Genomic DNA, 14,111 nt, shown 5'->3' on the forward strand with positions numbered 1-14,111 from the left:
TTTCTCATGCGTCTATTTGATCTTATTCTTAGACCAAAATTTTAATCAAGCTATAGATACAATATTTATGTTTAGTTGAATTCATTTTTATTATACACAATTATTACTGTTTTTAGCCGGTTAGAAAATCATGTATTGGCAGGTGGGTCTAAATCAGGGGTTTCAAACTCATTTTAGATCGGGGATCGGGGGCCACATGGAGAAAAATCTACTCCCAAGTGGGCCAAACTGGTAAAATCACAGCACGATAACTTAAAAATAAAGACAAATTCAGATTGTTTTCTTTGTTTAAAAATAGAACAAGCACATTCAGAAAATGTCCAAATCATAATATTGTTGGTTTTTTTACACTTGCATGTTGCGGTTAATAGTATTCTATCTTTATTTGTCGTTATGTATACTTTCTGAATAAATTATGTGATAATGTTCATCAGTCATTGGTGTTAATTTTCAATTTATCAAGACAAAAAAAAGTAATATCAAAATCAAATTACAGGATGTTATTGATGTAGTATGCTCATTTTCCTCGACTGGTTTATTTGATTTTTTTTAATTTTTTTTTTACATATGTAGCATCATCTACAAAGATACAATTAATTGTTATTGCGACATCCAGTGGACACATTTGGAACAGCTGTTTTTTTTCATTCAAAAATTTCAGGGTAATTATTATACTTAGCAAACTCATCCCGCAGGCCGGAAAAAACCTGTTCGCGGGCCTGATCCGGCCCTCGGGCCGTACGTTTGACACCCCTGATGTAGGTGGAAACTTTGGGCCAATATAATGTTTTGTGGTAAATTTTGAAGGGCAATACAATACCCAATACTACTAATAATAAAATGCTAGTATATTTTTTCCTAGGGGGAAACTTTGGGCCAGTATGATTTGTTGTGGTGAAAACACCACCTATGCTAAATGATCATTTCTCATGTGTCTATTTGATTTTATTCTTAGACCAAAATTTAAATCAAGCTATAGATACAATATTTATGTTTAGTGGAATTTATTTTTATAACAACACAATTATTACTGTTTTAAGCAGGTTAGACAATCATATTATCAATTGAAAAAAAATATAAAGACAGAACAATAAGATCTTATGGACAGCCATAAGTGTTTACATTTTGCGTTATATTTATTATTTTACTTATTTTTTGCCTGGTTTTGTATTTGTTTTGTATCATCCCGTGAGGTGTATATTACTTTTTGTTATTTTTGTTCAGTTTGTACTTCATGAAGTTTTGCACTTGTTGTGTTTTTTTGTGTGTTTTTTGTTTGTTTTCATTCTATTTGGATGTAATTGCTGGTTTATATGATATGCATTAAGTAAGACTACGTATTATGTTGAAGGGGGCAAGAAAATATAAGATTTTTCTTCATCCTGCTCCTTCTCAGGCATTGGTGTGTAAATGTATAATTGAAAAATTGAGGTATAATTGTCTATCGATCAAAGATGCACATCAATGAAGGAGATAAATAAAAATGAAATAAAATAAATAAATAAATAAAAATGAAATATATTGGCAGGTGGGTCTAAATGTTAACTCAATTAAATGTCACCTTTTCCCACGTGATTTGTCAGTAATAGTTTCGATAGCCCCCACTCAATAACCCACCCATGCTTTTGGACCATTATTTGCACCTTGATAAGCCATCCAAAACGTTAAGAGGGCTTTTAGTTAAAGACAAATTAAGAAGGGCTTGTAGTATAACCCGACTATGGGTTTGGAGTTATAGGTTTCACTCATTTTGCAGGATGAACGTGATTACGGGGGATTATCCTCACCTACTCCTCTGCGCCATTGTGCGCCTCTCTCGCCCACTATTGTTGTCCAGACTGAGTGAATTGTTGTTTTAGGGGATTGTGAGTGGCTTATTGGGGATTTGACAAGTGGACGACATTTTGGTTTGGAACTGACGTTAACACAAGGCAAAGCCGAATATGCCAAAAAAATATATGTTGTAGCGTCCAGACGAAGTGCACACCGAGTCTGGCGCTCTTTTTAAACTTTTATTGAGCAACCTAGTAACACAGCTCAACTTATCTTGTTCCTTCTACACGCACGTCTATCCTCCTCCTCATTTCCGCAACAACAACACTTCCTCCTTCTTCGCCAATCACCTTACAGGCGTGCTACGTTCACAACATTGGGAATTCTAAATCTCACTCACTCGAGAACACAACATCAACTTCAGCAGGTCGTTACACTATATTAAAAAAATAAAAACAGCATGTGGTTATTGTTGACGACAATGCTTGTATAACGAAATATATATTTTTACATTTAAAAAAAAATCACACATGGCAAAGCACAATTAAAGACGTTTCCCACATTAGTGGTGTCATGGATTTACAGTCTTGTAAATTCCAGACTATTTTCACACCAGGTTGCTTCTGAGGGAAACATCTATTATCCTATTATCACCACCATGCCAATGTCGGCGATGCGTGAAGGACTATTTACATGACTATATGGGCAAGACTTTATGGCTTTGTCGTCACCATGTGCGCCCACACCCCCCACCCCATCGCACCCCGATCCACCCCCAAACATGGAACATATTTCGGTATCATTCGTACTCACCACCCTCTGCAAGATGCACTTCTAGCGGAGCATCCGTGCATTAGATATCGTGTTTAAATGCGGGATTACATCCTCATTACATGTTGCCAGTGGGTGTGAAAGGAAGAGGAGGGCAGGTGACTGAGTGAGGGGTTTGCTGAAGTGTCTGCGGCCCCTCTTTGAAGTGCATTTACGCACGGACGGCTCCTATTTGTCTACAGGCGCAGAGCGGAGGGGCGATTGCTGTCGTCTTGGTTTTGTTTTTTTTTGTTTTTTTTTGCCTGACAAATCTGTCAATCAAAGGGCCAAGCGGCATATAAATATCATCAGTGAGAAAGTCAGGGGCACAACTTCTCTCCTCTTTTGGCCCCTCGCACCTGGGACAGGACGGGGTGTGCATGCAGCCATGGGACACTGGACGTTACGCACAGTGATGGTTCTTTACCTGGCTTGGAATTTGCAGCCTTCATCAGCTTGGTATGTTAACTCGATTTGGGTGCGTTTATTCAGCGGTTTAATTATGTGTTCTTTTAACAGGACGGTGAATAATTTCCTCATGACCGGACCAAAGGTAGTTAAACACCAACATGCATTGCATGCAACAATAGTATATCCTCTCTCCATCTCTGTAGGCTTTTCTGACGTACGCCGGCAGTGTGCAAGTGGGTGCGCAAAGTGGAATACAGGAGTGCAAACATCAGTTTGCGTGGGACAGATGGAACTGTCCGGAGAGTACACTTCAACTGTCCACGCACAACGGCCTGCGAAGTGGTAAGATGCTTAAATATAATCCTTATTTCCCAAAGTCTGCCGTGCGCAATAGCACACCCAAACAGCGCAGCCTAATGCATTTTTTACGCATCAGTTTACGCACGATGCCATTCCAAAATATATGGTGGCAAAAATGATTTTTTTGTTTGTTTTTTTTAGCCACTAGAGAGACATCTTTTGTCCACGCCATCAGTGCTGCAGGAGTGATGTACACTCTGACCAAGAACTGCAGCATGGGAGACTTCGACAACTGTGGATGTGACGACTCCAGGATCGGACAGACAGGTATGACCCGTCATAGACGTATACGAGGAGAACATGGGTCCCCAAACTACGGCCTGCGGGCCAGATACGGCCTGCCAGCGTCCAAAATCCGACCCGCGGGCAGTCCCGAGTAAAATTATAATTGTTTCTAATCTGTTTTTTCTAAACCCATCCATCAATCCATTTTCTACTGTTTGTTACTCTCTGGGTCTCCTAGCCGCTCAGGCAAATCTAAAAATGCATTTTCCCATTGATAACGTGACACAATCTTTGGGGAAACGTAAAATAGAATGTAGAGTTTTTAAACATCAGTGGACATATGACTTTTTTTTTGTTCAGTGTAAGGAAAAGGCAGTTTGTCTAATCTGCAATGAGACAGATCATATATAGCACAACATGAGAATCGCAATTCGAATTCGAATCGATTTTTTATATGTATATAAATTAGGGGTGTGGGAAAAAATCCCCTAATTTATATATATATATATATATATATATATATATATATATATATATATATATATATATATATATATATATATATATATATATATATATATAAATTAGGGGTGTGGGAAAAAATCGATATATATATATATATATATATATATATATATATATATATATATATATATATATATATATATATATATATATATATATATATACTATATATATATATATATATATATATATATATATATATATATATATATATATATATATATATATATATTTTTTTTTTTTTTTTTTTTTTATATAAATTAGTGGTGTGGGAAAAAATCGATTCGAATTCGAATCGCGATTCTCACGTTGTGCGATTCAGAATCAATTCTCATTTTTAAAAAATCTGATTTTGTTGTTGTTGTTTTTGTTTTTTTTTAATTAATCAATCCAACAAAACAATACACAGCAATACCATAACAATGCAATCCAATTCCAAAACCAAACCCAACCCAGCAACACTCAGAACTGCAATAAACAGAGCAATTGAGAGGAGACACAAACACGACACAAAACAAACCAAAAGTAGTGAAACAAAATGAATATTATCAACAACAGTATCAATATTAGTTACAATTTCAACATAGCAGTGATTAAAAATCCCTCATTGACATTATCATTAGACATTTATAAAAATTAAAAAAAAGAACAATAGTGTCACAGTGGCTTACACTTGCATCGCATCTCATAAGCTTGACAACACACTGTGTCCAATATTTTCACAAAGATAAAATAAGTCATATTTTTGGTTCATATAATAGTTAAAACAAATTTACATTATTGCAATCAGTTGATAAAACATTGTCCTTTACAATTATAAAAGCTTTTTACAAAAATCTACTACTCTGCTTGCATGTCAGCAGACTGGGGTAGATCCTGCTGAAATCCTATGTATTGAATGAATAGAGAATCCTTTTGAATCGGGAAAAAATTGTTTTTTTGAAAATTGAAAAAAAAATCGATTTTGAATCGAATCGTGACCCCAAGAATCGATATTGAATCGAATTGTGGGACACCCAAAGATTCACAGCCCTAATATGTATATATATATATGTATATATATATACATATATATATCTGGCCAAATTTTTTTAACCCAATGTGGCCCGCGAAGTTTGTGGATCCCTGGAGTAGTGTCTACTTGGGGGCCATTTGCGCCCCGAAGACCGAGTTTTGTAGGCCAGCCGCATATTGTCAGGGAAAAAAACAAGAGCAGTGAAAAGGTTTGAAAAGTACTGTGAAAATGTATAAGGGGCAAAAAATCGTAAAGTAATAAGAAAAAGCTGAAATCTTCAAATGAATAATCAATAATAATACACATTCTCATTTATAACACAAAGCCGGCACAAAGTGTTGTCTTTAAATATATGTAATATCTGTTTTAGCATATGTTTGAAATATTAAAAGAAAAAATCTAAATGCTCCTGACACTTTTTCAGTATACAACCCTTGAGGGAAAAAAGTTTAGACACCCCTAATATAAAATACAAGAAGCTCTCTAAATGAAAAAATAAATAAATAAAATAAAATATGAACAACGTTTAGTTAGTTAGGTCAGTGATTCTCAAACTGTGGTACATGTACCATTTGTGGTATGTGGGCTCCATCCAGTGGTTCTTCCAAAATAATAATTTAATTAAATGAATTTTTTTGTATTTGATTAATTATTTAACTACAGTATTTACTTTTCCTATATATCCAAAAACATTGTTACTGGTCAAACTGAATGTAATGGTATAGTGGACAAAAATATTAAATATACTTGGTTTTTTGGTTTTTTTTTTGAAGAGGCAAGTGTTTTCTGAGGTGGTACTTGGTGAAAAAGTGTGGAAACCACTGAGTTAGGTAATTCAAAAACAAGAGTAATACTAACTTATAAATTGATTAATTTCAACAACAATAATAAACATTGTTAAAGGTGCACTGAAGATTAATATTTTTTTTACAGGCATATTTTGTACAATACAATCATATTATTTTACTGTTATTATTAAAACAGAGGGGAAACAAGTAAACATGTAAGAAAAAATAGAAAAACAATCTGAATGTAATGAGAAAAATTTGATAATAAAAAAAATATACTTGTGCACGCATAAAACACAGCTGACATGCATTGTGTCTTTAAATATAATATCAGTATTCGGCATGTTTTTTTTCCCAAAATCAAAATATAACAAAAATTGTCCCCGCGTATACCTTGACTTTTCAGTATGCGGCACTTGGTGGAAAACGTTTGGACACCATGAAGGACACCGTTAAGCTTTTCAATCTGGACTGCCGGATATTCCCAAATAATGTTTTTATATCTTTAATATCGAAACTGCAGCTTCCATTATGATGTGCAGTGATGTTTTCAAATTACCGTAAGTCTTGAACTATACAAAGTATTTCAACGGTTGGAATCTGCGCTTTTGCATGATACATTAGTTACTATGGTAATCTAAGTCAGAGCAGCTCAGACGAGGCACCAAGCGGTGTGGGTGCGGAGCATTTCCACAGAGTGTTTCCAGACCAACCAGCCTGAAATGCGGGTGTCAGGGACAGACACGGAGGAGATTTTTACAACAAAGTTCTAAAGCTTAGTGATATATCAGATCGTAGTTTTTTGTTTTTTTTACTCTTCGCGTTCATACAGTATTTCGCTGTGTTGTTGCATTTTTGTTGCGTTTCACTCGATTGTAAAATATGTCGATCGAGAGGGGGTGTGACGTTCTTATGTTGTCAATATTCAATGTTTTATCGTTCATAGTTAATATTGTAAATTCCACATTCTTTATTTTCATGTACATTCTGGGTGTATCATTCGGTAAAAATATGTAAAATTCCATTCCGTTTTTTCAGGCGGTCTGTCATAAAATTTTTAGCATTCAATCATACATTATTGTGAGGTTTTGTATTAGTGTTCCTAAAAATAGAAATACCGGCCCCCAGACACATTTTGTTCTCTAAATTTGGCCCCCGAGTCAAAATAATTGCCCAGGCCTGGTATATACTCACATACACACAATTATTCATACATATATACTCACATACACACAATTATTCATACACGTATACATACATATGCGTACACATAGGTACCTGGCTCCCACATAAATACACAGATACAGTAAAATATATACACACTAAAGGTACATACATCCACACGCACATTCACTGTAGAAACATACATATACATATACTGTACATATACAAGCACATACTGTATGCATACACACAGTCACGCATATAACCACGTTTCATCAAACATATATTAATGTTGTTCCCCTAGGCGAAATTGGATAACAACTGAAAAGGCTTAACTTATTGTTACTATAACAATCTACAAGGTTAAAACAGTTTGCCTCTCTTTCTTCTCCTCCATGTATCTGCTTTATTTTGTATTTTAAGTTGTTTCAAGTGTTGTCAATATTCAGTGTTTTATCGTTCATAGTTAATATTGTAAATCCCACATTCTTTATTTTCATGTACATTCTGGGTGTCTCATTCAGTAAAAAAAAAAAAAAAAATTCCATTCCATTCCGTTTTTTCAGGCGGTCTGTCATAACGTTTTTAAACATTCAATCAGACATTATTGTGAGGTTTTGTATTAGTGTTCCTAAAAATAGATATACCGGCCCCCAGACTAGGGTTGTACGGTATACCGGTATTAGTATAGTACCGCGATACTAATTAATCATATTCTATACTTTACCGCCTCTGAAAAGTACCGGTCATGTCGTGTCATTGCTGGTTTACGAGCAGACAAGCATGTTCGGCAGCGCACAGTCACAGAGTACCTACAAGCAGACAGTGTGTAGACAGAAAAGGGAAAACGGACGCATTTTGGCTTAAAAACTTACGATAAAGGTGAAGTTATAACACTGAAACGCCCTCAGGAAGAGGTGCTTTAAGACATGGCTAGCTAGCTAGCGGCTAAAGTTCAGCCGCAGTCAGCAGTGTTTTAGCTACTTCTAAATCACAAATCCTGGTCTCCATGGCGACAAATAAAGTAAGTTTCTTACAAGTATCATCCCTGCAGGACGAGGAATAGCTAAACATGCTTCACTACACACCGTAGCTCACCGGCGTCAAAATGTAAACAAACGCCCTGGGTGGATCTATATCTATCATCCACTCTAATGATTACAAAGTACTGGAGGGTATCTAGTCGATACTACTATGATTATGTCGATATTTTTTTGGCATCACAAAATCTTTTTTTAAATGTATATTATGTTTATAAACTCAGGAAATATGTCCCTGGACACATGAGGACTTTGAATATGATCAATGTATGATCCTGTAACTACTTGGTGGAAAGGTGTGGTACCATCCAAAACTAATGTAAAGTATCAAACAACAGAAGAAAAAGTGATTATTACATTTTAACAGATGTGTAGATAGAACATGTTAAAAGAGAAAGTAAGCAGATATTAACAGTAAATGAACAAGTAGATTAATAATTCATTTTCTACCACTTGTCCTTGATAATGTTGACAAAATAATAGAATGGAAAATGACACAATATGTTACTGCATATGTCAGCAGACTAAATTAGGAGCCTTTGTTTGCTTACTTACTACTAAAAGACAAGTTGTCTTGTGTGTTCAGTATTTTATTTAAGGACAAACTTGCAAAAAAAAAAAAAAAAAGTTTAATGTATCGTAAGATTTTTTAATTAAATAAAGCCAATAATGCAATTTTTTGTGGTTCCCTTTATTTAGAAAAGTATCGAAAAGTACCAAAATAATTTTGGTACCGGTACGAAAATATTGGTATCGGGACACATTTTTTGCCCCGGCCTGAAGTAGATTATTAGAAATGATGCTGTAATAAAAATATTTTTGTCATCTGCAGGTGGCAGAGGGTGGATTTGGGGAGGCTGCAGTGACAATGTGGCGTTTGGAGAGAAGATCTCCAAACAGTTTGTGGACGCACTGGAGAATGGTCACGACTCCCGTGCAGCGGTCAACCTGCACAACAACGAGGCCGGCAGACTGGTGCGATATTTTAAATTCACATTCATAAATAGAGCGATGTACACTATATTGCCAAAAGTATTTGGCCACCTGCCTTGACTCACATATGAACTTGAAGTGCCATCCCATTCCTAACCCATAGGGTTCAATATGATGTCGGTCCACCTTTTGCAGCTATTACAGCTTCAACTCTTCTGGGAAGGCTGTCCACAAGGTTGCGGAGCGTGTTTATAGGAATTTTCGACCATTCTTCCAAAAGCGCATTGGTGAGGTCACACACTGATGTTGGTCGAGAAGGCCTGGCTCTCAGTCTCCGTTCTAATTCATCCCAAAGGTGTTCTATCGGGGTTCAGGTCAGGACTCTGTGCAGGCCAGTTAAGTTCATCCACACCGGACTCTGTCATCCTTGTCTTTATGGACTTTGCTTTGGGGACGGCGTGGCGCAGTTGGGAGAGTGGCCGTGTCAGCAACCTGAGGGTTCCTGGTTCAATCCCCACCTTCTACCAACCTCATCACATTCGTTGTGTCCTTGAGCAAGACACTTCACCCTTGCTCCTGATGGGTCGTGGTTAGGGCCTTGCATGGCAGCTCTCGCCATCTGTGTGTGAATGTGTGTGTGAATGGGTGATTGTGGAAATAGTGTCAAAGCGCTTTGAGTACCTTAAAGGTAGAAAAGCGCTATACAAGTATAACCCATTTTGCTTTGTGCACTGGTGCACAGTCATGTTGGAAGAGGAAGAGGCCCGCTCCAAACTGTTCCCACAAGGTTGGGAGCATGGAATTGTCCAAAATGTTTTGGTGTCCTGGAGCATTCAAAGTTCCTTTCACTGGAACTAAGTGGCCAAGCCCAACTCCTGAAAAACAACCCCGCACCATAATTCCTCCTCCACCAAATGTCACACTCGACACAATGCAGTCCAAAATGTACCGTTCTCCTGGCAAGCTCCAAAACCCAGACTCGTCCATCAGAATGCCAGATGGAAAAGCGTGATTCATCTAATAAAGCCGACAGTTGACTTTGTAATATTTAGGAGTGAGCACATTTCACGACTGGAATTGTTGCGCAGGTGGCATCATCTGGCCAAGATCTTCAGCTCTCACTGGATCGGTTCGGAGCCGAGTGTGAAGCGACTGGGATGGGAATCAGCACCTCCAAGTCCGAGTCCATGGGGCGGTATTGCTCGGTTGGTAGAGCGGCCGTGCCAGCAACTCGAGGGTTCCAGGTTCAATTCCCGCTTTTGCCATCCTAGTCACTGCCGCTGTGTCCTTGGGCAAGACACTTTACCCACCTGCTCCCAGTGCCACCCACACTGGTTTAAATGTAACTTAGATATTGGGTTTCACTATGTAAAGCGCTTTGAGTCACTAGAGAAAAGCGCTGTATAAATATAATTCACTTCACTTCTTGCCCGGAAAAGGGTGGAGTGCCATCTCCGGGTTGGGGAGGAGATCTTGCCCCAAGTGGAGGAGTTCAAGTACCTCTGAGTCTTGTTCACGAGTGAAGGAAGAGTGGATCGTGAGATCAACAGGCGGATCGGTGCGGCGTCTTCAGTAATGCGGATGCTGTATCAATCCGTTGTGGTGAAGAGGGAGCTGAGCCGGAAGGCAAAGCTCTCAATTTACCGGTCGATCTACGTTCCCATCCTCACCTATGGTCATGAGCTTTGGGTTATGACCGAAAGAACAAGATCACGGGTACAAGCGGCCTAAATGAGTTTCCTCCGCGGGTGGCGGAGCTCTCCCTTAGAGATAGGGTGAGAAGCTCTGTCATGCGGGGGTAGCTCAAACTAAAGCCGCTGCTCCTCCACATGGAGAGGAGCCAGATGAGGTGGTTCGGGCATCTGGTCAGGATGCCACCCGAACGCCTGCCTAGGGAGGTGTTTCGGGCACGTCCGACCGGTAGGAGGCCACGGGGGAAGACCCAGGACACGTTGGGAAGACTGTGTCTCCCGGCTGGCCTGGGAACGCCTAGGGATCCCCCGGGAGGAGCTGGATGAATTGGCTGGGGAGACGGAGCTCCTGAGAGCGGCACATTCTTTCACAAATGTTTGTAGAAACAGTCTCCATGCATAAGTGCTTGATTTTATACACCTGTGGCCGGGCAAAGTGATTAGGACACCTGATTCTGATCATTTGGATGGGTGGCCAAATACTTTTGGCAATGTAGTGTACAAACCTCGTTTCCATATGAGTTGGGAAATTGTGTTAGATGTAAATATAAACGGAATACAATGATTTGCAAATCATTGTCAACCCATATTCAATTGAATGCACTACAAAGACAAGATATTTGATGTTCAAACTCATAAACTTTATTTTTTTTTGCAAATAATAATTAACTTAGAATTTCATGGCTGCAACATGTGCCGAAGTAGTTGGGAAAGAGCATGTTCCCCACAGTGTTACATGGCCTTTCCTTTTAACAACACTCAGTAAACGTTTGGGAACTGAGGAGACACATTTTTTAAGCTTCTCAGGTGGAATTCTTTCCCATTCTTGCTTGATGTACAGCTTAAGTTGTTCAACAGTCCGGGGGTCTCCGTTGTGGTATTTTAGACTTCATAATGTGCCACACATTTTCAATGGGAGACAGGTCTGGACTACAGGCAGGTCAGTCTAGTACCCGCACTCTTTTACTAAATTCCTTGCAATAGCTGGTTGAGAAAGGTTTTTCTTAAACTGTTCAACAATTTGCTCACGCATTTGCTGACAAAGTGGTGACCCTCGCCCCATCCTTGTTTGTGAATGACTGAGCATTTCATGGAATCTACTTTTATACCCAATCATGGCATCCACCTGTTCCCAATTTGCCTGTTCACCTGTGGGATGTTCCAAATAAGTGTTTGATGAGCATTCCTTAACTTTATCAGTATTTATTGCCACATTTCCCAACTTCTTTGTCACGTGTTGCTGGCATCAAATTCTAAAGTTAATGATTATTTGAAAAAAAAAATTTTTTTTTATCAGTTTGAACATCAATTATGTTGTCTTTGTAGCATATTCAACTTAATATACACATATACACATACTGTACATATACATTCACTGTACAAGCACACATACACATACTGTACATATACAAGTACATATGCACACATACACTCATGCACATAATCACGTTTCATCAAACATATATTAACGTTGTTGCCCTAGGGTAAACTGGGTATAACACATGGCACACTGACAAAGCTTAACCTATTGTTACTATAACAATCTACAAGGTTAAGGTTGCTTCTCTTTCTTCCCCTCCATTTTTCTGCATTCTTTCGTATCTCAAGTTATCATTACGTATATGTATTGTTGCATTTGAACAATTGTATTGTTGATAATAAAGGTAAAGTACTGGTATTGTTTATTATCAATAGCACTATTTCTATTGGTATTCATATTGCTCCATTTTTAGTGTAATAATGCTCATTGTCATTTCTGTATTTTTTTTTTTTAAATTTTCGCTAACTGCTTATTTGCTATTACTTTTACCATCATATTTGTACATGTCGTATTTGCTGATGTTGCTCTGTTGTTGTTGTTGTTGTGTTTGCTGTTGTTGTTTTTGTCTCTCTGTCTAATCCCCCTCTTGTCCCCACAATTTCCCCCTCTGTCTTCCTTTTTCTCTCTTTCTAGCCCGGCTTCACCAAATGATAATATAAATACATTTAATAAAGTCAAAATACAAGTAAGGCAACAAGAGAAGTATCCTACACTTCTCTTTTGTAAAGTAAATCTGAACAGCCGATATGGGCATCTACATCTGCTATATGATTTGCCCGAGAAGCTGGGCAGGACATTATTAAAAAAAAAAAAAAATTAATTTAAAAAAAAAAAAGTATTTATTGCCACATTTCCCAACTTCTTTGTCACGTGTTGCTGGCATCAAATTCTAAAGTTAATGATTATTTGAAAAAAATATATATATTTATCAGTTTGAACATCAATTATGTTGTCTTTGTAGCATATTCAACTGAATATGGGTTGAAAATGATTTGCAAATCACTGTATTCCGTTTATATTTACATCTAACACAATTTCCCCAATTCATATGGAAACGGGGTTTGTATGTATGTAATAATGCGTGTTGTGTGTGCAGGGAGTCAAGGCAACCATGAGGAGAGCATGCAAGTGTCACGGCGTGTCCGGGAGCTGCAGCATCCAAACATGCTGGATGCAGCTGGCCGACTTCCGGGAGGTGGGCCACTACCTGAAAATGAAGCACGCTCAAGCCAAGAAGCTGGAGGCGGACAAGAGGCCGGTGAGGGCCGGCAACAGCGCGGTTAACCGAGGGGGCATCGCGCACGCCTTCCGCAACATCCAGCGCACGGAGCTCATTTTCCTGGAGGACTCCCCGGACTATTGCGTCAGGAACCAGAGCTCGGGCTTCCCGGGCACGGAGGGACGCGAGTGCCTGAGGGGGGACAAGAGCGCGCCTCAGTGGGAGAGGAGGAGCTGCCGCCGGCTGTGCTACGGATGCGGCCGGCGTGTGGCGCAGAGGCGCACGGAGGTGGTCAGCAGCTGCAACTGCGAGTTCCACTGGTGCTGCACGGTGCGATGTGACAAATGCACGCAGATTGTGACGAAACATTACTGCGTGCGCAGACACGGTGCGGGGAGAGCACACGGGAACGAAACAAAACGAAAGCCTGGTCGGCACTGAGCATCTTTATTAATGCACTTTGTTACATATTTGATGGGGGGGGAAAAAACCCTGTTTAATATTTTATTTTGTACTTAATAAATATTTTTATATCATATAAAAGAAGTCATTCCGCCTGGTTTTGTCTAGCCACGCTTGTATATTGGTGTCATGGGGAAAATAAAGTATGGCCTTTGAAGTGCGCATATAGGCGTTTCCTAAAGCCGTTATCCAATCAGCTTTTGGCCGCTTGGGGGGGAGGAGGAGGAGGACACAAGCCCCCCGTTTGTTCCTCCTGTAAATAAAAGGCTCACGTTGCAGAAGACGGACTCATATTAAGTTGGCAATTCTTCCAAAATGCTGCATTCACTGTGGCTGCTGCCGATATTATGCCGAGTTGATGCAGGTCATGCTTG

At 38.9% G+C, this 14,111-nt stretch overlaps 1 protein-coding gene across 1 annotated transcript; it reads left to right on the forward strand.

Moving 5' to 3' along the window:
- Window positions 1-2,684: 2,684 nt before the first annotated feature.
- Window positions 2,685-13,775, forward strand: LOC133647968 (protein Wnt-8a-like). The gene is made up of 6 exons (XM_062043730.1): window positions 2,685-3,042; window positions 3,103-3,136; window positions 3,198-3,336; window positions 3,496-3,621; window positions 8,944-9,086; window positions 13,153-13,775. The coding sequence occupies exons 1-6, from the start codon at window positions 2,972-2,974 to the stop codon at window positions 13,714-13,716; spliced, it is 1,077 nt and encodes a 358-aa protein (XP_061899714.1). The 5' UTR covers window positions 2,685-2,971; the 3' UTR covers window positions 13,717-13,775.
- Window positions 13,776-14,111: the final 336 nt, after the last annotated feature.

Source organism: Entelurus aequoreus, linkage group LG04 (assembly GCF_033978785.1).
Source record: "Entelurus aequoreus isolate RoL-2023_Sb linkage group LG04, RoL_Eaeq_v1.1, whole genome shotgun sequence".
In the NCBI taxonomy this organism is placed as follows: Eukaryota; Metazoa; Chordata; class Actinopteri; order Syngnathiformes; family Syngnathidae; genus Entelurus; species Entelurus aequoreus.

Bases quoted from the DNA above. Each gene is read 5' to 3' on its own strand.
- LOC133647968 (XM_062043730.1), top strand. From the start codon at position 2,972: ATGGGACACTGGACGTTACGCACAGTGATGGTTCTTTACCTGGCTTGG. The intron at 3,137-3,197 runs GTAGTTAAACAC...CCATCTCTGTAG, and splicing joins TCCTCATGACCGGACCAAAG to GCTTTTCTGACGTACGCCGG. The intron at 9,087-13,152 runs GTGCGATATTTT...TTGTGTGTGCAG, and splicing joins ACAACGAGGCCGGCAGACTG to GGAGTCAAGGCAACCATGAG.